We start from the raw sequence: 25,780 nt of genomic DNA, 5'->3' as shown, positions 1-25,780 counted from the left end.
TGTGTACTGTATTCCTTGTCTCTTGTCTTTACTGGTTTTATGTATCCTATATTTAATTTTATTTCACCCAAAACAGAAAGTTATTAACTAGCAGGCAATAAAGAGGGCAAATTTTCTGAAGTGTTCTTGTTCTCCCGACTACAAATAATCCCATCCAGTATTCATTGTGAGATTTTTTAAAAGAGGGGCAGGATGTCAAACCGGGCGACTGGTAGCAGGAGAGGCAGCACTGGACATTTTAATTTCCACTGTTCTGAATATAGATTGATGGCATCCAATACAAAATATACATGTTTCAACTCCACAGAGCAAAATACAGTAACGTTTGATGGAAGAATGCTGTGTGAAGACGGGTGGCACTGCACTCTGGAACACGTAAGACCAAATAAATGGCTTACATTTCCTCAAACATATATGTTTTATGTATCAGGTACTTCAGAAAGCTGTGCACTACAAAATGAACATATTTTTGAGAATTCGATTTTTTTTAATTCAAGTGAGGAGGCTGGGCTGGGTGGGGGGGGGGGGGGGGGCGGTGTACTATCTTAGTATTGCCCCAGTTCAGAAATATTGTAGATCTGAAGTTGATGCGCAGAGCAGTCTGAGTTATAGTGGGGATGTGTGTAGTCTCCACGTGACCCACGTTTACATTTAGTGATTTTGCTGTTTCCTCTTCGTTTACTGCTCTCTCGTCAAATGAAAACAAAATGGACTTCTGTGGTGTGGGGCTATCAAGTGAGTTAAAATACATTCACATAATTACGGAAGGCTAATATATGTTATTAGTTTCAGATTTTATTTGATTTCCACTTTTTGCCTTGTGATGGCTGGGTGTTGTGTGATGTCCTTAGGTTAGTTAGGTTTAAGTAATTCTAAGTTCTAGGGGACTGATAACCATAGATGTTAAGTCTCATAGTGCTCAGAGCCATTTCCACTTTTCTGACAGCCATGCATTGATCGCCTTGTAGAACAATGAAGTTATTTTTGTCGGTTTGCTAAAGAAATTTGGTTTTTATCAATCTTTTACACTGAGGCAGTCAATGTGTTTGAAACAAAGTGTTTAGTTCCACACTATTGGCTAATTTCAACTGCTCGCTGCATTTCAAGTGCACGTTTTCATCTTCTAACATGTTTTCACCTTCTAGCACTTATGGCACTATGCCATAAGATGGAATTGAAAATGTGTTAATACATTACTGGTACTCCATGAAAATTTACATCCCAAAACCCTCACCAAAAAGCTTAATATCAGGTCGAGGCCTACTTCATTGGAAATCTGGACATACGAATGTGCTCTTTAAGTTAAATGTGCCATTTTAGTATGGTTCACGAAATTCTGATGCTCTTGGAATATCCTCTGATGTCTTTTTTTCTTTTATGACATAATGTAAGATCTTTTAATGTTTTACACGTATGAATATACGGGCTTCCTGTGTCATAGCAGCTGCCAAAGCACAGTGGCGCCTGTTGTCTGGTGCTCTCTGACGACTACTGATGCGAACCTATTTCTAACAGGTCACAGGAAAATTTGCGAATGGTGGTTTGAAAAGCGTTATTTTCAAAGTAAATTTCCTTTTATGCAAGTTGAACTATGTGCGAGACTGTACGATGAATTTCTTAAATCACAGTGCATTTGATGACTAGCCATTTAGAAGTATTTTGAGCCCAGAAGATCGGACATCCATGTCGTTATTATGAGCAAATTGTTGTAGTGCTACAGGAAGCTCTCTCTCCTCTGCAGTAGCTAATTTACGTGTGAAAAACTTTGAGGACAAGTCACTGGACTCGGCTAAAAATTTTACTGGCACATTTGTGTGATATATCCTAAAGTGTAACATGCGCAAAAAATATCAACATTATATGTGAAAGCTTAGCTTCTCTTGCAGCTTATGAACCTTAGAGACCAATATTATATGTGAAAGCTCTGCTCTTCTTGTAGCTACACTATGCGTATTAATTGAAAACATTAACTTTTCCTGCTTGTGTATCCGCGCTACTTAACAGTGATGTTACTGGTAGTTAACTACATCACGTGTCCGGTGGTCTGAATATCCGCTGTCATCGGCTGGCCGTCTATGACTGGCATACAAAAGCGCATCGCAATCTCGATTACAGTGGTTCGGAAATTAACATGCGGTGTTTGGTGGAATTCGAATTTATACTTCCATAGTACAAAAATATGGAGTGTACATCTTGCTGCACATCAAAAATCTTTTGAAAAGGAGTTTTCTTCCCTGTCTTGCATTTTCTAAAGTGCCGGGAAATTCTACGCCCATGTATAAAAACATAACCATTCTAAGGACAAGGTTTACAGTTCTGAGGGAAAATATACTGACACTTAATAACATGGAAGAAGTGTGTTTTCATCCGGGAGAAAGTGTATTTTTAACCGGGAAATCCAGGAAAAATCCGGGAAATTTTTTTATCTTGTCCGCATATACACCCTGTGGTATCATGGACTGATATTGGATGCCTCTAGATGCTTCAAGGGTAATCTGACAGCTGTGCAGTATCAGGGAAAAAATAGGTTAATGGACCTACAATAAAAGAAGAAAAGCTTGTACAAAAGGCTGATTTATTATCATTATACACCTTCTCTGGCTTGATTGGTGATGTTCCCCAACTGTTTGAAAAAAAGTGCAAGCTTTCCTTTTTTAATATATTGTAAGATAAATTTAATATGTTATGGCAAAAATTTGTTCCTGCCATGTTTTTAACAGAGATGTGTTTACTTTCTCCATGAAAGTCCATATGATTGACTGAGTTTAATCTGCTGTGTCTGCAGATTTCAGTCTGCCTTCTTAGTTTGGGAAATAATGACAGAAACTTCAGAATATTGTCAAAGGACCTCAGGGAAATATACGTTCACTGTTGGTGCCAATATACACAGTGATTTAACAGTCAGTATGAGAATTATTCGTAATGTCATATCCTGTGTGGAATGGTTCAAAATTTTGAACTAGCTGATACAAAGAATAAGGCAGTAGTGTGTCTGTCTCTTTCTTACATTTTGTACCTTTTGGTGGGTGTGTGTGTGTGTGTGTGTGTGTGTGTGTGTGTGTGTGTGTGTGTGCTTTTCTTTGTAAAGCTTTGCTCTGCTTTTAAAATTTCTTTAAATTTTTTCATATCTAGAGATGGGGCATCAATTAAATACTTGCATTTGCTATATCAGGCAGTATTTGACAGGAAATAGAATGTAGATGAAATGCTTGAAAAACTGCTAATTGCTGCAAGCAGCGATTATTACTGTTAAAAATAAATCATTTACAGCAGCTGTATCAGTTTGTAAGCAGTCTTTCATATGCTATAAGTGTGTATGCATTCATTTATTATTGGGATTTAAAAAAATTGTATGAACAGCTTCAATTTTTTTCCTTTGTTGTAGGATCATGATTTGATTTTGCAAGAAGAAAATGAAACAGTTACCCAAGAATCATCAGCAGATGAAGCTCCCATGATGAAGGAAAAACAGGATGTAACTGTGATTCAACAGACTCAAGCAAAGGAATTTTTGCTCAACATAAAGAAGAACCAGCCAGAATGTAAATTTGTGTATGTGCCTAAGTAGAAGTTTTTGAGTTTGTTTATTTATTTGTTTATTCATACAGGGATCATCTGATAATGATATAGAATTTGAAATCATATACAACGAAGATAAATAACTTAGCTACACACACACACACACACACACACACACACACACACTCACTGCAGTGTAACCTTGCTTTTACATTCCCGGAATTAATGTTTTCCCACCTTTTACGACATTTTTTTATTGTTCCCATCAAATTTCCTATAGCCACAATGTTAATTTGCACCCGACTTTGCATCAACATATTTGTAATTTTCTCACAGTTTACACTTTAAAAATGAATGTTCGTGGAGAAATAAATGACACTGGCATCATGATGGCCATGCAGTAATGTTTACAAGTATTACATGGTTAAGTTTCTTGACACCAGGGCACTCTCCTCAGTGGATTTGAACCAGTAAACTTTTAAAAGTTGGAACAATTTGTGCCTTATCTCCCCCTGCCGCCAAGCTCCACTTGGTGTGCTGGTTGATGGTAGTAACTAGGTTCGTTCGAGTCAAGATATCATGACCAATCACAACCATTTCCAAACTGTCTCTACTGCGCAATTGCAGTTTTGTGATTGTTGCGATCATTGTAACATCTTTGTCGAAGTATATTTAGCGTGTTTTGGTGTTCGACCACTTGTAGCACTAGCTGACACTATCATTCACTTTGTTTTGTTCAGTTGTTTTTAGTTTAAACACAACACTGGTTACGTAATTTTTTCATGCTGAGCAAAATGTGTTTAGAGAATTTATTCTCATTGTCAAGTGCAGTATTTACGCATGTAGTTTTTGTGATGTTACACAAACAAACAATGTGAGTGAGAGTTCGCATGTGTGTGGTTGTCCACATAACTAAGAAGGCATAGCCCTCAAAAAGACAACTACAGTGCAAGGGACACAGACTAATACATATTCAAAACACCACACAAAAGACTTATCTTCATATTTGCACTTAACAACAAGAAAAAATTCTCGGAACGTGTCATGCTAAGCATGGAAAAATACATAAGTAGTGCAGTATTTCATTACTTAAATAATGAACGACAGCTGCAGGCTTTCAAAACATCGGTTATGACATATGAAATTGAGTCAAAGGTTCCTACTTTCAAGACAGTTATCACTTCTAGTTACATCAGCAGTTTTTATTAGATAATACACTTTTATTTGATAATGAACAAGTCCCTGACAAGCCTTTTGATGCATGTTATGTTCATATATTATACATAAAGTGTGAAAATGCAAGGGAGTATCCTATATTAATTGTGCAAACAAAGTTGACACTTGGCGTGGTGGCTGATGGGAACGACTGTAAATGGGAAATGCCTTCATGGTCACTCCGCGATCAGCTACAGTGCCATGTGTTAATTTTGATTGTATGTGCAGTACGTAACTTTTACAGCTTAAAACATTATTTTCCGCATTTTATGTTTTCCCGCATTTTACACTATTTTTTTATGTCCCTTGAAAAGTGTAAAAGTGGGGTTGCACTGTGTGTATGAGGACGTTTCTCAAAGGGTAGAACAGTCATACCAAGACTGCTAAAACATTGCACTTGACATATGCATTTCTGGTTGGCAGTGTAGCAGTATAACAAGTGAAGAATGAGTAGCATGAGATACTGGCATGCAGAACAAACCAATCCCGGCTCAGTAGTTGCTTCCAGTTGTAATGTCAAAGCTCCTGCGTTGCTGGCTTTGTTTTGTGTGTTCGTAAACAGCATGTGTTGCAGTTGGTTTCTATTGTGTGCTTGAGTTGTTCTGTGCTCTAGGAAATTCTGATAAGTGAAAAATGTCACACATCTCGCCTAGTGACAATCCTTTACGTCAAAGTGTGCTGCTAAACAACCAGTCACTAGAGTTACTATGGAGGACTTGTGAGTTTTACAGTCAGAAGAAAGAATACGTAAGTATTCATGCACAGCCATCAGTTCCTGCTGATGAAGTAATGGAACACATGTTGAAAGCTCTTGGACTTAGTGCAAGAACAGTAGTAAGTAAGGGAGTGTTACTGCAAAAGATGAGATATGTAGACATGAGGTGTAATGGTTCTGAGTCATCTTTGATCTAATAATGTATTTTTAATGACTTCTGGAAAGAAGAAAAAGTGTGCTCATGCTGTCACTGATTTAGATTCTTTCCACACTGATTCTATTCCCAGGCATATTTATGCTTACTACAGCGGAAAAGAATATCTTACCGTAGCAAAGTTGCTAGTGTCATTAAAAGAAAGTGAGCTTTTCAAGGGTGGGAAATTGTCACAAAAAATTGTGCTGAAAAGTATGGGTTTCCATTACAAAATGCCAGACAGACACAAAGTCCTGTTAGAAAAGTCACATATTGTAACAGCTCGAAGCATATTCTTGTACAAAATTGTGGGCGAGGATATTCATTCCATAATATGGATAGATGAAATGTGGTTTAATGCTGGGGAAGCTGTTAGTAAGTGCTGGATGGATGACACTCCAAGCAGCACGTATTTGTGGTCATCAGCTGATGGGAACAGGAGCAAGATTAATTGTGGTCCATGCAGGCTCTTCCAGCAGTTTTGTTCCTGATGAACTTTCAGTTATTCGGTCCAGAAAAACAGGTGATTACCATGAAGATATGGGGACTACACATAATTTGTTGAGTGGTTCAGGAACCTTTTAAAACAGTTTTCTGCTCCTACAACAATTGTAAGAGACAATGCCCCATATCACTCAGTGCTACTGAGCAAGGCACTACCCACAAATGACCACAAAGAAGTTGTGGTGCAGTGGTTACAGGCACAAAATATTGCTGTAGGTATGACCACAATGAAACTTCTGTTAAGTTTGCTTCTTAAAGAAAATATATTATGATGCCTACATATTTAGTAGATGAAATCGCCATGGAGCTGCATCATACTGTAATAAGGCTGCCGCCATACAACTGCCATTTCGGTCCCAGTGAGTTAGTATGGACAGGTGTGAAGACATACATAAGGAACAGTAATAAGTCCTTTACAATAACAGAGCTCAAAAGCTGCTGTGTGAAGCTCTTGTGACTGTAGATGCAGCCTTGTGGAGGAAAAAGGTCAAGCATGTTGAAAACTTCATTTGAGCAGCACAGACTGTGGAAGGTATCATTAGTGACCATGATCAACTTATGATTTGTCTTGGTGATAACAACAATCAAAAAAATTGTTCAAATGGCTCTGAGCACTATGAGACTTAACATCTGAGGTCATCAGTCCCCTAGAACATAGAACTACTTAAACCTAACTAACCTAAGGACATCACACACATCCATGCCCAAGGCAGGATTCGAACCTGCGGCCGTATCGGTCGCCAGATTCCAGACTGAAGCGCCTAGAACCGCTCAGCCACAACGGCTGGTATAACAACAATAAAGATGGTTTTTGGCATTGATTCCAACAAGAGTGATGATGGGGAGCTGTATGGAATTACCTAGAGTGAGAAGTTACTATCTCAGTTATTATTTATTTTCTAAACTATGTACCACATTGTTTGTAAGATACTGGTCGTCATCAAATGCTTATTTTGTGTATTTCTTTGCTCCTTATCAAAAGCGTGTGCTTTGTTGTCCTGATTTCAGCAGTATTATGTGGCTGTTTATTTGATGTCACTGTGGTAGCAACTGAAAAACAAATTTTATTGCTCAGTAGCTTATATTTACAAAGTGGAAAGGAACTCCTTGTAGTCTGCTATGTGTAAAGAGGCTTCTTTTGCAAAGTCGCTGTTGCAGTATAGGCAACCTAACTTGACATAATGCGAACTGTCAAGTGCACTGTTTTGCTGGCGCACATATAGTCAGCTATTGTCTTGCTTAAGGAACTATTTGCTTAAAATGATTTAGAAAAAGCGTGGATGTGGTTTGTAGGAAGTCTCCTACTAGGTGTATAGCAAGCTAGCTCCCGTGTTCCACCTCGCAAACATTTAGAAATTTAGAACACTTTCTCACATTTTCACACAGAAATTACTCTATACAAAGACAGATTGAGTACACTGCTTCTGCCCGTAGGGGGGGGGGGGGGGGGGGGGGGGTGAATAGGAGACTGATCAGATTAGCTGTCTGGTCTCCAAAAAGTGTGGATGTGGTTTGTAGGCAGTCTCCCACATCCCACTCGCAATCAGAATGTTATCAGTGTGTCCTGATTCAGGCTTCTGGTAGTTTTCTGCTTTCTAAATCCCTCCAGGTTGATGACAGGATGTTCTTTTCCAACAAGGTAACATCAGCTTCCTTCTGCTCAACATGATGTGCTTCACTTTATTCACTGCTTCACAGCCCATTCCACCTGGATTCTTCGTACCAGTTCCAACTTATCTGTATTGCACAGGTGGAACTCTTTATCTACAACATACCCTTCCTTCCCATAACCACTCTTGCATATAACTTTGTTTGTCACTACCTCCCACCTGCCTATCTTTTTTCCTGCTTCCACTCCAATACTCCACATGTTGTCTATCTCACCAACGCAAGTACAAATCCTTTCCCCTTCTACTACTCTCTTCTCATTTCTCCCTCTCACCTCCTCTCTCAGCACAGCCTCCCGACATTGCATCTAATACCCTTATCTACATCTACATATATACTCCGCTAGCCACCAAACAGTGTGTGGCGGAGGACACTATTCGCGCCAAAGTCATATCCCCCCCCTCTGTCTGTTCTACTCACAAATCGCACGAGAGAAAAATGACTGTCTGAACACCTCAGTACGAACTCTAATTTCCCTTATCTTTCAGTGGTGATCATTGTATGATATGAAAGTTGGTGGTATGCTCTACATCCTCGGCAAAGATCGGATTTTGGAATTTAGTGAGCAGCCGCTTCCATTTAGCGCGTCGTCTGTCTGCAAGTGTGTCCCACTTCAAACTTTCTACGAGATTTGTAATAATCATGTGATGGCTAAATGTACCAGTCACGAATCTTGCCACTCTTCTTTGGACCTTCTCAATTTTTTGAATCAGACCCAACTGGTAAGGGTTCCATACACACGAACAATACTCTAAGACTGGATGAACTAAAGTATTGTAAGCGATTTCCTTTGTTGAAGGACTGCATCGCTTCAGGATTCTATCAATAAACCACAATCTAGAGTTTGCCTTACCTGTTACTTGTGTAATCTGATTGTTCCATTTGAGATCATTTCGAATAGTCACACCCAGATACTTGACAGATGTTACCACTTCCAAAAACTGGGCATTTATTTTTTACATGTATATTAATGGGGATTTTCACTTTGTTATACATAGTAGGTTACACTTACTAATATTGAGAGATAACTGTCAGTCATTACACTATGCATTTATTTTCTGCAAATCCTCATCGATTTTTTCACAACTTTCGTGTGATACTACTTTCCTGTAGACTACAGCATCATTGGCGAACAGTCTAATACCATTGTCAATATCACTGTCAATACTATCAACCAGATCGTTTATGTAAACCATATAAAACAGCAGACCTATTACACTGCCCTGGGGCATACCTGATGTTATGCTTGTTTTCTGTTGAAGTCTCCCCATTCAGGATTACATACTGCTCTACGTCTGTTGGAAAACTTTCTATCCAACTGCATATGTCATCAGGTAGACCATAAGCATGCACTTTTTGGAGCAAGTGACAGTGCAGAGCTGAGTTGAATGCCTTTCAAAAGTCGAGGACTATGGCATCAACCTGGGAGTTGATATCTGGAGCCTGTTGTATATCATGCACGAAGAGGGCCAGTTGTGTCTCGCATGACCGCTGTTTCCTAAAACCATTCTGGTTTCTGCAGATGAGCTTGGAGTCTAGAAGGGTCATTATGTCTGAAGACAAAATATCTTCCATAATTCTACAACGAGTCGATGTCAGTGAAACTAGCTGATAATTATGTGCATCCGATTTTCTACCCTTTTTATAGATTGCTATGACCTGGGCCTTCTTCCAGTTCCATGGAACTTTCCACTGTTCCAATGATCTCTGATAGATGATGGATAAGCATTATGCTATATTTGTAGCTTAGTCAACATAAAATCTTGCAAGGATACCGTCTGGGCCAGATTCCTTCCTGGCATCTAAGGATCTTAACTGTTTTACAATCCCGAGTACACTAAACACTGTGTCAGCCATCCTTGTGTTTGTTTGATAATTATCCCCATCAAGTCCCTGCACCCTCCACCAGGCGGCATTGGCATCCCCCCACCCCCTCACACACACACACACACACACACACACACACACACACACACACACACACACACACACCATCCATCGCTGATTGCTGCTCCATCAGACACAGTCGGTGTCTAGCACCCTGAAATAGTGGCATCCATGTGTAAGTTGTGATCGTGTGAATGTGGGTGTATTCTCTGCAGAAGGAGGACTTTGTTGCAAAGCTATAATATTTTAGCACTTGTTCCACTGTGCCTGTCAGCGACTCAAACCCTCCTCTACATGGTGAGTAGCAATCTGTCCTTTCCATATTGTTGTTATTCAACACAAAACTGTTATTTAAGCCCAATAAGTTAGAATATTTCTTGCAGATGAAATATTAAGTACAGTGTTTTAAACAGAAAAAGTATGCTAACATTAATGTCACACATCAAGACTAAACTGTTATTGTTATATTTGGTAGGACTGCTTGTAAACCAATCTTAATCTTCATTTTGAAACGGCCACTTAATTTCATTATGGTCAGTGTGGGTAGAAGTTGTTGATGTTCGTTAAATCAACTTTGAGTAATAATGCAATTCTGTTGTTGCATTTTTAGTAGAATTATTGTCTGCCTAAAACTAATACTGATAAGTAATTGTATCAATTAATAGAAATCAAAGTTGCAAACAAGGAGCCCTGTAGCAAAGGAGCAATAAGGAAAAAGTTACAGTTGTTACTATGCTGTATCGAGTCGCCTCTACACTATGGAGTAACAATCTAGGGAAGCACTCTAGCGGCACTTTAAATTCAAAATAAGGCCCCTAGAATAATAAAAGGAAATAAAATAAGGCAGTCATTCAAACCTGCCTTCACGACATTTAACATACTTCTGCTGCTATCTGTTTATGTAAGAGAAATCATTTTATTTTTTTGAAATAAATGTGACAGATAGTGACAAACATTTACAGAGGACCTGTGATGCCCAGTACCAAAACACCAAACCCAGAAGAGTCGTGTGTACAGCCCATACAAATACCAGAATCTGCCATAAGGGTCCAACCCACATGTGACTGAAACTTTTCAATAAACTCACTGTGGAAATAAAAGCTATTCAGGATGTAGAGTCCAGTAAACAGTTCTTACAGCCAGATCTACAGTGTCCTTGTTTCTACTCAGTGATTGAATACATGGTTCTATAAATTACAATGTACAATATAACAAATTTATTTACATAGTATGTGTACTAGCTAAGTTTATATCATTCATTTAGTACTTGTAGTTTATGTGATATACTATTTTATTTGTGCTTAAAAATTAATATCCATGTCTTCTCCAATATTTGTAATACACCATATTTTCGTAGATTAAAGGGACCAGGAAATAAAATCCTGACTAGAAAATCTCGTGATGCATGGTCAGTCAGTGTCTCCAGGACAAACAGTTTCGTAAAGAAAGCAAAACATGATGATCCATGCAATACATTAGCAATATGGCACAGTCGTGTAGAATCTGGACTTGTATTTGGGAGGAGCTAAGAAGTAGCAATTATTAGAAAAGACAGTTACTTAAATTATTGTTCCATTTAGCCTTCAATACTTAATTTCAGCCCATATGCTGATGAAACACAAAATTAATTTAGAAACTGTGACTTTGTCTTTGTTCTCCATCAAATGTTGTGTCAGCGTTAGATCTTATATTTTATTTTAATTCAATACATTACTCAAGTTGAAAGTAAGTAAAATATTTTGTTCAAATCAAGGACACACATTTATTCATCAAGTAAATAACTTTTATTTACCAGAAAAAAATGGATGATAGTTTTTGAGTTAACTCCTGTCATTTCAGAAGAAAATCAAATAAGATGAGAATCAATGTGAAATATCAGTCACTTATTCCCACTGTCAGTTAGTTTCTAAAAGTACTGTAGATTTTCAGTATATCAGTTGGCATGTAGAAGGTATAAATTCATTTTACTAGAAATAACATTCTGCTCCTAAAGAAAATTATGACATACCTGTTGCCTATAATCGTACACATTTTGTTTGAGCACACTATGCTTCCCAAATTATTGTATCTATCTTGACATAAACATCAATACACCCAATACGGGATGAAGAAAAAGATGATTGTTGCCTTATTGGACCAAACTGCAAGAACATGTGTGGTTTGATCTTGCAAAATTGTACGAGGAAGAAATGACTTTCTGCACAGAACACTTTTCACAAATATATTTTAGAAACAGAATTTAGAAGTTGCATGTATTTACTGTACCCACATTATATGCAAAATCTTTTTTTATAGAGGCTTTTAAATTACCACCAAGAAGTTCTTCCATCATTATCACTAAGCAGTAACATCATATTACTATCATGATGCATTGTGAAGGCAGTCACATACTAAGTTTAGTGGATACTCCTGTAATTCACTTCTAGCATTAAGCCAAAGTTGCTGAAAAGACCAACAGTCTTGACTTCATTCAGGCATTTGTATGGCACTACAGGAGAAATATAAGTTACCGACAGGAGACACCACACTGTGCTCATGATTCATAAGCTTAGTATGGTAGAATCCTTTTGCTATGATGGCCACAACAGAATCATACGAATAATGTGAGACATTCCAGCAGACTGTTAGGCAACTGAAGTATAATGCTCATTTCTTGCTTCGACAAGGAAAGCTGTGCATTATTCCTCTCTGCAAAGCCCTGTTACTGATGAGTGATGTAGTAATTATCATACAAATATTTTTATGCTGCGCAACCAACATGATCTCCTCCCGTTAATTTCTCTTTTTGGTTACCATTCCTCGTATGGTGCCTGTGTATGAAAAGCAAAAAGGGAAAAAAGACAACTTACATGGCACCACATTTAAAAATTGTTTGATAAGAGTCCACTGATACTAATTCTGACTGTACAAGATATGTTTACATAAAAATGATGACATTTACATTAGATTTGGCAAATTTCTTCTGAGATGTGTTGATGGAACACTACAATAGTCATTTACTAACTTCCGCCCTGTCAATGAGTTCTTCTAATTTGCATTTTCTTTCAGCACTTACAAATAGATATGAAACATTTTCAGATTTTTAACTAATTGTTTGCCATTCACAGTGTACTTATGCACTTAAAAAGGAGCAAATCTGGGAGGTTATTCATGCACTCCGTTACACTGCATGATAGAACGAAAAATTGCAAACCTCCTCTCTTTCCAGTTGTTTCTTTGAATCAGATATTTGGTTTGTGTACATGATCTGATAAATAACATACTGATTTGGTTCAAGTAGAATGTTCAGTTAGTTACATGTCCCATGGATCATTTTGCAGATACATCGAAATAATGTGGAACAAGCCATTTTACATTCATATCACAAATTGATTTGTACATATGATTACATCCTGGACATTTATAAGCTTTTTCCTTGCTACTGAATGCAAAATGATATCAATGTTATAGTTTCTGAGTGGGTGTATGTGTTACACATATAATCAGATAGAAAGGGGATAAATAATGTCTGTTGTGCTATGAAGTAGATTTCAAATTTTTGGAAACTGTGGCATGGGATTGTCTCATTGACAGGCAGTACTGTTACCATCAATCACATGAAAATATTTATCTCTATATAATTGCTAGGAAGTACTCTGCCCAAATCTCATAGAGTTTGTACTATTTGACACATTGTATTAAAATATTGTGCCTTGAGACTATATTCAAACATTTATTGTACTTGTTTCTTTTGCACTAGTAACGGGCAAACATTTGTTGTTGCAGATGCACGAAAGATGGCTGCCACCACAAATTTGCATCAGCTGAAGCACTTGCTATTCATTTAGAATGTCACATGCCAGAAAGCCGTGTGACTGGAAGCCAGCAACAGTTTCGATGTACAGAATGTAAAATGATGTTCAACCGCTGGAGAGGATGTGCCATGCATTTGTGGGTTGCACACAGTCAAGATGCTGGGCTGCTCGTGTGCCCTGTTTGTAAGAAGTATCGTACTGCAGTAATTACACGGATGGTTGCACATATGCAGACTCATGGTGAAGTTCGGTCTTTTCATTGTCCAGACTGTGGCAAAGGTTTCAAGCAAGCAGCCCAGTTACGCAACCATCGGGTCATACATATGAATCGCAAGACTGATGATCTTCCTCGTTGGTTGGTTACTTTCAGTGTTTTAATGTATTTTACTGTTCCCCTATATTATCATAGTGTGCAGTTTTGATGGCTAAACAGCAGAATACTATTACAGAAGACAAAATTAGTTTCATATTCTATGTGATCTTTTTAAATTTTGCCTAATATAATTTTACTATGCTAGCATCTTATACAAAATATTTTTGTAGCCCTTATTTTTTAAAACTTAACAAAGATAATTTTAAATAAATGATAATGCATAATGGACAGATATACCCCAAACTGATTGATGGAAGTAGTATTGGGAAAATGAGTAGATGACATAAAGGTGCATTTCAATGTTTGGTAAGTTTTCATCTGAAAGACTGGAGAGAAACTTATTGATTTGAGGATGTGGAATTTAAACTTTTTTGAACTCTCTGTAGGGTTATGGAAGAAGGTAAATAGTATTCAGTTCACTTGTATTTCATGGAATTAAAATGCTATTCTTTCTCTTGGAAATTGATTTTATGAAGGAAATAGGAATCGCAAGTGTCAGGGCCAGTGGAGTAGGATTTGTGGACAGTGATCATACAGGAAGCCATCGAAAAATTGTTCGAAAAGCTTGTTGTCCTTCACAGACACCCAGCTGTCTTTGAAGCATTTAAACTATTCGTGTGTTCTTCATTGGTAAGTGCTTTTCTTTATTTATACTTACTTCCCTCATCAATACCAACTTGCCAACAACTTTCCCTCTCCCTCTACCAAAGAACAAAAATACTTTTCCTATTTTAGTTCTGTATGTTATTGGTATGACAGCTTGTATCTCCCATTCCATAGTTTTTGTGTGCCTGTGCCACATATTATATTTTTTTCATCAAAGTGTTTACTTAATCCTTTTTCAGTCATTGTATATTATTCTATAAAGATTTTTACTCTAGTCACTAAAATTTGTTTCTTAGTTTTTTTCTGTACTGCACTTAACGTATTAAATTATTTTATCATCTCCCATTCTTCTGGACAAATTTTTTGTTTCATGAATTTTGTAGAACACCGGTAGAGAATGGACTTACTAGTATTTTCCTCAGTTTTACACATTTTTTTAAAGAAAGGCTAATAATTTAAGCACATGTTGGCTGTTAGCACTCATCTTGGGATCTTCAACCAACGTTTGTTTTGTGGCTGGCTTTGTCAAAGATTCACTCTCAGATGCTGGTGGCACACTGGAGTTGAGTTCTTGGACGTCTCATCAGTGTTCAAAGGCCTTTCCCTGGTTGTTAATGTTGTAGTTTTCTCCTTGTTGCCTGCAATAACCATTCTTTGTAGCAACAGAATCAAGGTTTTGTTTTTCTCGAGTCTTTCCTCTTTCTTGTTGAAACAAGGGTAATGCTTGTGAAGTTAGATGGCTTCCTAGAACAAATGGGCATAACAGCTCCTCCACATCAAGTAATTCTTGGTACCATTTGTGTGCCGTATTTGAGACTCTTCATTCTAAATTATTAATAATGTTTATTTACTGATTGTAGTGTAATAAGTCTCAGTGTTTTTGCATTTTACTTCATTTACAGATAAGTTGATTTTGATCAGGGTTTTCTTGATTTTAAGGTATGCAACCAAACAATGTGACATATGTCTCAAAACATATGCCGATTCAAAATGCTTAAAGAAACATATACAGGCTGTCCATAGCAAGCTGCGGCCTTATGTTTGTCATGTGAGTACATTCATAAATAAACCTTAAATTTAGAATTTAATGTCAATGCTGCAAATACATTAGCTTTCAGAGTGCCAGTACTTTACACTAAATGAAGGGCTGTTTGTATTAGTATCTTGCTTGACCTGTCATTACTCTAGAAAGGTGAACAAATACCACTTTTATTTTTAGGTCATGAGGACTCATCTTCGAAAAGAGCCATTTTAAAATCCCTGTATAGATATACTGATTTAGGCATTTGGCATATTCTTTGAATTATTTTAGATAAGCTGAAACAACTTTCTAATCAGTTGTAAGGTGCCACTCCATATTATTTGTTGATTTACACATAATTATTATTCACTGTACTGTGGCTCATTGGAAAATTAGGCATTGGACATTCATAAATGGCTAGTTTTGTAGGACGAACTTGCTCCCAAGGTAAATATGCCTATAACTGAAGTTCTGGCTGTGAGCATATGATGCAAGCCTACCTATTCTCCTGCAGTTCTATTACTAAGTCCCCTCCAAAATATAATAATAATAATAATAGTAATAATAATGAAGGGTTTGCAATATGTTTTATACAACACAGTTAGTTTATTTTACTTTAATTTCAAGTGTTATGTCCCTACTTGTTCTGATCACATTCACATTACAATTGCATTCACTCATTTATCATGAGCTTATATGAATTTATCATTGCTGATTCCTTACAGTTTAACTAATGTATATAACGACACCCCTGATATGAAATTAATTGTATGCTTCAAAATTATTGCTTTAACCATGATCGCACATACATAACACATTGTACTTGCATGATGGTCATCATGTGAATAACTTACTCTTCACACCAAACGATCTCCAGGTGCCAACCTCTCCCTTCTAGAACTATGGGGCATCTGCATCAGCAATGCTGCTGCGCTGTGGCAAAGAAGTTTAAGGATAGATTTGATTCATGATTGACATCTGTACCCTTACACAGTGGATGGCAATTTACAGCAATATAGAGCTAAAATCTAACGTAAAAGTGTTAAATAGATATACTTAAGTGCAGACATCACAAATCACATGTAATACTCTTCAATACATTCATGTGAATGTACATTCAAGTAATTGTACCATCTTGATTATAATGCAGGCATTAGTAGAACTTATTTCGCTGTCCAATGCCAGTTTTTTGGCCAGTCTTGACTTAAGGAAGTATCTCAGATTCTGTAAGTTTTACCAGTACACACTGTTTCTTCCTCTTTTACAAATGCCACCACATAAATTTAATTTCATTTTTTAGTTATTTACAATCAAAAATGTGGTCCACAATTGTTGAAATCTGCTTTCAGCCAAGGTTCCAGTATCCCTAGATCATTTTATACAACTGACATTGCAATTGTTTCAGAAGGTTATAGAGAGCACCTCTTCACGTCGTTGTTCATTCTTAACTCATGCTGCATCTTAAATGACATCTGTGTTTCGAGGACATTAAAATTTTTGAATGTTCCTCAACTCAATTTAACCCTGACGGAAATATATTAAAACTCAAATATGGAAAGGTAGATTACTGCACACCACATAGAGGATTCATTGAGTTACAGAGAGACACAATGGAAAAAAATGCCATAAATATTTCACCTTTCAGACAAGATTCTTCTTCAATAGTAGAAAACTTCCACACAAGAACAGTTCATCCATATATGGCCACTAGAGTTGTTGATGCCTGACTGTGTGTGTTTCTACTTCTGAAAAACAACCTTGTCTGTAAGCTGACATATTTATAGCATTCTTTTCATTGTGCCTATCTGGAACTCTGTGCCTCCTGTATGTGGCGATTTGCAATTTATCCTTTCCATGTTGTTGTTATTCTGCCCTGGAGTTTCCATTGTTTGATACATTAAAATGCTAAACTCGAAGAAACAAAGCCTACTAGTACCAGCTATGTTTGTTCAGTGGCAGTATGTTAAACACACTAGAATCATTAAGGTGTGATATGACACGAAATTTGCTTTTTTTCATGGGACTGGTTACAAGCTAAAAGTCATATCATTTGTGATTAATAGTTTGGGGTCAATACTCATAAAAATAGAAACATGTTTGGCCATCCTGGAAGTCCACACTTTGTCAGCGTTTCCCACATGATTGTGTTCGTCAGCAGAGGCTGTAGTTCAAATATTGATTGTTAGATGGCATGAAAACACTGAAGAAGCATGTAGACAAGTGTAATGTGATGCGAATACATAGAAAGATAGGTCCCTTATCATTTAGCTACAAAATAGCAGGTCAGCAACTGGAAGTAGTTAATTCCATAAATTATCTGGGAGTACTCATTAGGAGTGATTTAAAATGGAATGATCATATAAAGTTGATCGTCGGTAAAGCAGATGCCAGACTGAGATTCATTGGAAGAATCTTAAGGAAATGCGATCCGACAACAAAGGAAGTAGGTTACAGTACGCTTGTTCGCCCAATGCTTGAATACTGCTCAGCAGTGTGGGATCCGCACCAGGTAGGGTTGATAGAAGAGATAGAGAAGATCCAACGGAGAGCAGCGCGCTTCATTACAGGATCATTTAGTAATTGCGAAAGCGTTACGGAGATGATAGATAAACTCCAGTGGTAGACTCTGCAGGAGAGACGCTCAGTAGCTCGGTACGGCTTTTGTTAAAGTTTCGAGAACATACCTTCACCGAAGAGTCAAGCAGTATATTGCTCCCTCCTACGTATATCTCGCGAAGAGACCATGAGGATAAAATCAGAGAGATTAGAGCCCACACAGAAGCATACCGACAATCCTTCTTTCCACGTACAATACGAGACTGGAATAGAAAGGAGAACCGATAGAGGTACTCAGGGTACCCTCCGCCACACACCGTCAGGTGGCTTGCGGAGTATGGATGTAGATGTAGATGTAGATATGTATCATTGCCAGATGCTGCGTGTCAAAATTGCTTAGCATTACCTCATGATATTGAAACTACTGACATTATTTTATATGGAATATGATGCAGATGACTATAGGGATTATTCTACCAGACCTTTAGTCCTAAATTACTTACTTTCTGCCAACCAGTCCACCTGCCGAACTGCAGTCCTGACATTGTGTGTTCAGCTGTATTTACATTCTGCCAGAACTTCCCCTGCCATATTTATACTTGACATTTGTACTGAAATTTCAGTTAAAAGTACATGCAGTACATAGCTCCAACACTATTTTATTTTAAAGTACAACATTTTGTTATAGAATCAGAAGTGGAAGGTGGACATCAAGTCACTTCAGGATTAAGCATTGTCATTATTACATTCTTGAGAGTGTGGAACATCAAGGGTGAGGGCAGATATTGAGGATAACTGATGACCAATAGTCAAGTGTCAGATAATGCTGTATTTTCAAAGGAGTCTGGAAAGCATAGTATAAGTTCACATCAGAACAGCACCTCTTTTTGTACTTACCAAATTTTATGATGAAAGACATGGAGGAATAACATAATCTGCCATCTTCCACTTTATTTCCCCTTTACCCAGCATCATTTTGGGTTTGGGTATTTATGGTACTTCTCCTCTTTCCCCATCTTTCCACCATTCTTCTTCTGTAACTCTTTTGTTCCAGCCCAGATTTTTTAAATGGTCTTTATCGAGTCATCCATTTCTCTCTGAGTCTCCCTCTTGCTCTCAAATTCGTTTATTTTGGTGTTCTTTCATCTTCCATTCTCTTTACATGTCTAAACTAATTTAACCTACTCTTCTCTTTACTGTCATTCAACCTTTCTACTCCAATTTCCCACTAATGGCTTCATTTCTCGCTCAGCCTCTCCTCATTTTCCCTGACAACTTCTTAGGAATTTCATTTCACTGGTTTGGATTCTACACCTTGCTCCAAAGCATATATCAATATGGGTGCAAAGTATATCACTTACATGAAATGCTTACACTTCGTTGGCACCTCCCTTCGCCAGACTAAACCCATCACACATTGCTTGAATGCATTGCTCTGTTGTACCCATTTGCTTATTTCTGCCTTAATCATTGCATTCTCCATTATCATGCATTCTAGATATTTTAAGTTGTCCACATTTTCAATGTTCTATCTTTTAATATTAATTTGTGCGTTGTCTTCTTCATCTTCTCTGGTTACTAACATGATCTTACTTTTCTCGACAGTGCATTTCATGCCATATTTTTTATTTTTTATTTTCTTATTTAATATGTCTGTATTCCCAACAAAGCGTAGAGAAGTTACAAAGAACAAATTCCCTTTCTCCTGCCAGTACACTGTCAAAGAGGGAGGGAGTTGTTCCGGTAGACAGTAGAAATGGGTAATGTCCTCTCAGATAGGCAAGAAGCTGACTGGTAAAGTATGATGCAAAGATGCAAGTAACTGGTTTAGAAAGAGGAAAATCACTCTCTGTAAGTTACAGAGCTCCAAAACTGATCATATAAATGAGAAAATTATTCCATAAGAGGTCCTCAAAGATAACTCTTAGGACAATCTTTTCACCTCATTGTAAATAATCATGTTGCTTACTGAAAATGGTTCTCAATATAATGACGAATGTAGTGGGTTTCATTACATTGCATTCTATGAATGTGTATGCCTTTTTCTCTTTATTTTGTACAGTGAATTGTGTTCAAGGTTAATTTCTGGATCCCATATAAAGTAAACAACTCACCCAAAATTTACCTGCCTCACAAAAATAGATTATAGCATGAAGGAAGAGTTGCAGGGATGCAAAAAAAAGGGAATATAGTAATAGAAATAAGTAGCTAAAATTAATAATATGCCATCTACTATTTCTTGGACAAAAGATTGAGTTGTGTATTATAGACACTTACTATTTTATGAAGCATTTGTGTGCATTCAACTCTAAAGTTGGCTACTTGTCTACCCAGAACAGCCTAAAATGAAACCTTGTTTTAAATTAGTTAGTCAGTTATGTATCAGTCAAAAACCGTTTTACAACAAGAAGAAACTGGCTGGCTATCTCTTATGCCATCATTTAGATGGGTCACTGAAAGAGGGCTCCATTCAGTTCCGTTTATACTCAGCCTCTCATTTACTTCTAAGATACTGGAAATATTTCACTGTTTCGACTCATGATGAGACTGAACTGCTACAGGATCTGAACTCATTTTCATATAAATACTCACCAGACCCTTTTTTTTAATCTTGTGCTACTTTTCTCACTTCAGTGTGTCAGTTCCACCAACAAAGAATAGTAATTGCACATTGCCGGATGCTACCCTTTCCATGTCAAACTCTTCCTTTTCCTACTACTTTGGCATACATGACATGTGTATAAGTTCAGAAGCTGGTTACAACATAAATAAGGATCAGACTTCTACCACTGGGAATTACTGAACTAGCTTCAGTTCAGAGCAGGTATTCTGAGCCCTAGACATAACAGCTTTTAGGTGGATACAAGACAGTGTACCTCTTTTTGCTGGGTAATAGTCCAGTCTGAAAACTATTCTCCTACGGGGCTATAATTTTCTGTTTACATTTGTCATCAAAAGTAGCGTTTTTCATTATTCAAACATACTGGTCAGTTTGCCATAAATATATTGTTAGTCATAAGTGAGGTGACAATAGTAATCAATCAGTCTTGTCAGCCATGATGATTTTTCCAGAAAAAAAATTGCCACATTTTGCATTTCAATTAAGTCACAGCTGCTGTCCATGCATTATTTTTGTTGGGGAGGCAAGAATGTTCAGTGCCGACTTTGCGCATACGTTTCTCTTCTTCAGAACATTCTGGAGAATATCTTGAACCATGATTTAGAGATATTGCTCCATTGTGATATCTGACACAACAGTGTGGATACGTTGTCACAGTATGTCCACTGCTTTATACTGCTTATTCACTACTGAATGGTCAAGTGCACTTTTGTTATTTACAGTTGTTAGTCCAAGCTGCCATTAGAACTATCCCTTTCCTTCCATTTCAATCAATTTCCTGGACAATTTCTGGTGAGCAACATTTTTTTAAGCACTTCAAATTCCTACCACTGATAGATCCTTCTGCTTGTGTTTACAAGAGATTTATTTTAAATTATCTGTCATCCCTGTGCTAAGAAGTTGTGACCACCACAGTAAGGTTGCCTCAGTGTGACAAAGGTTAAGTAGAAGTGGCTACTTTCGCAAAGTTTGTATGCCACTCCTCTCCTATCTCTCCACCACCAACCCACAAGCAGTGTCTATAACAGTAAAAATGCATCAAGAAACCATGTCCGATCCTTCTGCCCCCTTATGACCAAATTGATTAAGATGATCTCACTAATCTATTCAAATAGGTGATTCACCCATTCCTTGTGTGTGTGTGTGTGTGTGTGTGTGTGTGTGTGTGTGTGTGTGTGTGTGTGTGAGAGAGAGAGAGAGAGAGAGAGAGAGAGAGAGAGAGAGAGAGAGAGAGTACGTACGTGCGTGCGTGCGTGTGCGGGCGGGCGCGCGCGCATGGGGGCAGGATTCCACTACCTCCTGTTCCTCAGGTCAAGTTGCCGAAAGTTTCATGCTATGAGACATCGCACACCTCATGGAAATGGGACAGCATTTGCACTTCAGCACTGGTCTAGGGCTGTTTTCCACCATCACCTGCAATGTATTTTCCAAAACAGCTGATTTGGAAGTGGTTGGCAATTTGTAGTGCAGTAACCAGTTCCCAATCTGGGTATAACTATCAAACGGAGCAGCGTCTGTAAAAATCCATCAATGTGAGTGGTCAGCAAGATGTTGTACAGCCAGCTAACTGAATGTAGAAACAGCATCCAGGAATGGGTTAATAGAATTATTTGTATGGATTCACCTTCCTGGCAATGCATCTGTATCAAATTGTTCAGGACAGATAAGAAGGCAGTCTCTTTCATGTTAGTTTGAGGAATGTTACTCTGCTACTAGAGGCAGGTGCACAAGAACGTCTGTGAAGGTTTAAATACAGTGTGATTTCTAAGTACGTCACAGTTATTTGGATCAAGAAGGCACAATTTTGATATGTCATTAAAGAGTGCAAGTATAGATCATGGCAACAGTTTGCAAGTTTAATCAATTGTCCCACCAAACCAGAACAGATATGAGAGGCCATGAATAGGATTTTAGAGATGGTGCCCAATTTATGCTGTGGTGAGGAACTTCAATGAACACTACTGCCTGTCAGAATCCAGCCCTCTATCATCAGTGAGTGAGTGATCACTGAGAGGAGCAGTTGGAATTCCAGTTCTGTAAATGACAAAATTTACAGCTTTCCTTCCTCTGTATGGGAACTGGACTCGGCATTGTCTGTAGCAAGCGACATATCTAATGCAGTTAATTATAAAATGCACTGCAGCATTTTGTGATCACTTTTTAACTTCAAAAGCAAGACAGCTTCCCCAGCTCATGGGAAAAGTCACTTTAATTCCCCTTCTGGAACCTGGGATGGACTGTATATGTTTGAGTATGCATTATAGCATTGCTTGCACCAGTTGTGTGGGACAGACCATGGTGCAAAATATCAAAGGACACCTTGTCTGGATCTGAGACAGTTTCTTAGTCTCCATCAGTGCAGCTTTGAAGATCTTATTCTGCCTTAGATATTCTGATCTTGTAGAAGGTGGATGTTATGCGCACTTGGTTGTGCATACATTACCTAATTGGTATTTTCTTTTACCTTAAGAAGTCTACAATGCTACTTCAAGACATAATCTCCTCAATCAGATACAGGGCTTCAAGGGACTTCTCACTGTTATTATATAGCCCTCCCTCTCTCCTAGTTATTTTAGGGTTAGAGCTGGTAATGTCCAAAATCATTTGCCCCTCAAGGTAATAGTTGAAATGGGACCTTTTTAAAAATCACTGTAAATAGTATAAACAACAATAAGCATTCTTTTTCAGTGCTCCTTATTTGTAGATTTATATCCTATTTCTCTATTCTTCCTCCAGTATTCCTGCATCAACATGGTAGTTGTCACTAATATTTAAGAGGTTGGAGAAGTAGGTAGAAAACACTGGCTTTAAATTTTCAGCTGAAAAATCTGTGTTCTGGTTTTAAATATTCACACTGTGTTTTTAATCTTCCAAAATTCAGAATGAGGCATACAGTTTTAAACTTTAAAGAATCAACAAGGTTTCCAAGTCTCAATTTCAGTGATAAACTTGCCTGGTTGCAACACTTGAGGGATCTGATAGCTTTCACTTGATGATCTCAACATTTAAAAGGGTGTTTGTTGTAAGGTGACGGGAGCAGGCAGCACATCTGCTCCAGTTCTGTAGAACTGTTGTATGGTCTTGGCTTCATTGTGGTTCATCCTCCCTGAAAACCATTGGTGCAATCCACTTTGAGGGAATCAGAATGAAATTTTCATTCTGCAGTGGAGTGTGTGCTGATATGAAACATCCTGGCAGATTAAAACTATCTGCCAGACTGAGACTTGAACTCAGGACTTTCCTTTCGAAGCTAAGTGCTCTACCAACTCAGCTGCCCAAGCATGACTCATGACCCATCCTCACAGCTGTACTTCCACCAATACCTCATCTCCTTCCTTCCAAACTTCACAGAAGCTTGCCTGTGAATGTTGCAAGGGTAGCACTCCCAGAAGAAAGGATATTGTGGAAATGTGGCTTAGCCACAGCCTGGGGTTTTTTCCAGAATGAAATTCTCACTCTGCAGTGGAGTGTGCACTGATATGAGGCTTTCTGGTGAACTAAATCTGTGTACCAGTGCAGAGTGAAAATTTCATTCTGGAAACTCCCCCAGAGTGTAGCTAAACCATATGTCTGCAATATCATTTCTTCAAGGAGTGCTAGTCATGCAAGGTTTGCAGGAGAGTTTCAGTGATGTTTGAAAGGTAGGACATGAAGTACTGGCAGAAGTCAGACTGTGTGGACAGGTCATGAGTCATGCTTCGATAGCTGAGTCACTAGAGCACTTGCCCCAAGACCAAGGTCCCAAGTTTGAATCTCGGTCCAGCACACAGTTTTAATTTGTCAAGAAGTGTCATGGGGGAGTCAGCTTAGACATTGAGTTATTGAAGACTAGTCTCCATGCTGAGGTCTGGGTCCATCACTTTCCATAAGGTAGCACCTCCTTAAGGTATGAAGAAAGTGCAGTTCCCATCACAAAGTGATATTGCCTATGCATCCATGCAGTGCCAGCTTAATAAACATTAGTGAACAATGTGGCCCTTTGGGATCCTGCCTAATAGATACATTTTGGAAGTTTCAAACTCCTAATTTAATGGCTTGTGCCAAGACTGGAACAAATCACCACGTTTGCTTGTTACAAGGCGCAGTGTTATTTCAGATTCTACAACTTTTGAAAAGGAAAACATTCTGAATGTAGTTTTTCTCAAGTGTCTTTTTTAAGTTTCTTATGCAAGCACTGTAATTTTATCACAGTGTATACAGTCAGATCTAAGCAGGGGAACATTATTGGCTACATTGTCATTTCTTGTGACCATGACCTCAGCATCTGCCTACCAGACAAAGTAACAGTGTTCACTGCATAACTGTATGTGGTCCTTAAGACATTGGAGCAAGTGAAGCATAAAAAAAGGGATGAATTTTCTCATCTATTCTCCAAGCAATTCATCAAGAGTATTCAGCACAGAATGTGACCCAGAACACTTCTTCCACTTGCTACAAAATTAAGGTGGGGAAATAACAGCAGTTGAATGTCAGAGCACATCAGCATTCTTAATAACAAGAAATCTGAAATGATATTCAGTGATGTACTGGTGACACGCTGTAGAAAATGATGCCCAGTCTCTGTAAGACATTGTCTTTTAGCTGAAAGGAAAGTTATGCCCTGCTAGGTTAATTTGTGGCCTGAATTTATTGTCTATTAGCCCTAGCCAGTGAAACCAACCATTCCGCCATACCATTCCTCCATTTGGTCACAGAGATTCAATCTCTCTGCAAAGGGGGGAAAATTCCTCTGAGCCATGGCTTTTTACTCCATCATGAGGATTCAGATCTTTGTGGTGTCTATGATGTACATATAGCACATTTTAATGAAGTGCAATGTGCCAAGAAGGCTGTAGAGAGTTTAATGGAGGACGTGCCACTTATTTTAGCTAACAACACAAGTGTGGTAAGCATTTAAAATTTTGTGAATTCGTTGGAATCCACCCTCAACTATTAGGTTGGAGAAGTTTGTTTCCTTGGAGAGTTTCATTGTGTGTGTGTTTGTTTAGTTTTTTGTTAGTGGAAAAGCAGAACCTCTCATGGCTGATGTCTTGTCTTTTTTAGTATATGCATTTTGTTATATTTAGAAGGAGACAGTTGAATTTGGTTCTAACTGTTTCATTATATCTC

General features: G+C 38.0%; 1 protein-coding gene across 3 annotated transcripts in view; it reads left to right on the top strand.

The window, feature by feature from the left end:
- LOC126353988 (zinc finger protein 569-like) overlaps positions 1-25,780 on the top strand; it is a 111,925-nt gene that overhangs the window by 81,795 nt on the left and 4,350 nt on the right. For all 3 annotated transcript variants that reach the window (XM_050003287.1, XM_050003288.1, XM_050003289.1), the window contains 3 exons: positions 3,386-3,552; positions 13,467-13,850; positions 15,414-15,522. In XM_050003287.1, the coding sequence (XP_049859244.1) occupies positions 3,386-3,552; positions 13,467-13,850; positions 15,414-15,522 (660 nt within the window). The remainder of the gene's footprint in view (positions 1-3,385; positions 3,553-13,466; positions 13,851-15,413; positions 15,523-25,780) is intronic.

The sequence above is a fragment of the Schistocerca gregaria genome, chromosome 3 (assembly GCF_023897955.1).
Source record: "Schistocerca gregaria isolate iqSchGreg1 chromosome 3, iqSchGreg1.2, whole genome shotgun sequence".
In the NCBI taxonomy this organism is placed as follows: Eukaryota; Metazoa; Arthropoda; class Insecta; order Orthoptera; family Acrididae; genus Schistocerca; species Schistocerca gregaria.
The sequence above is the reverse complement of the archived record's forward strand: the minus strand, read 5'-3'. Positions and strand labels throughout refer to the sequence as shown.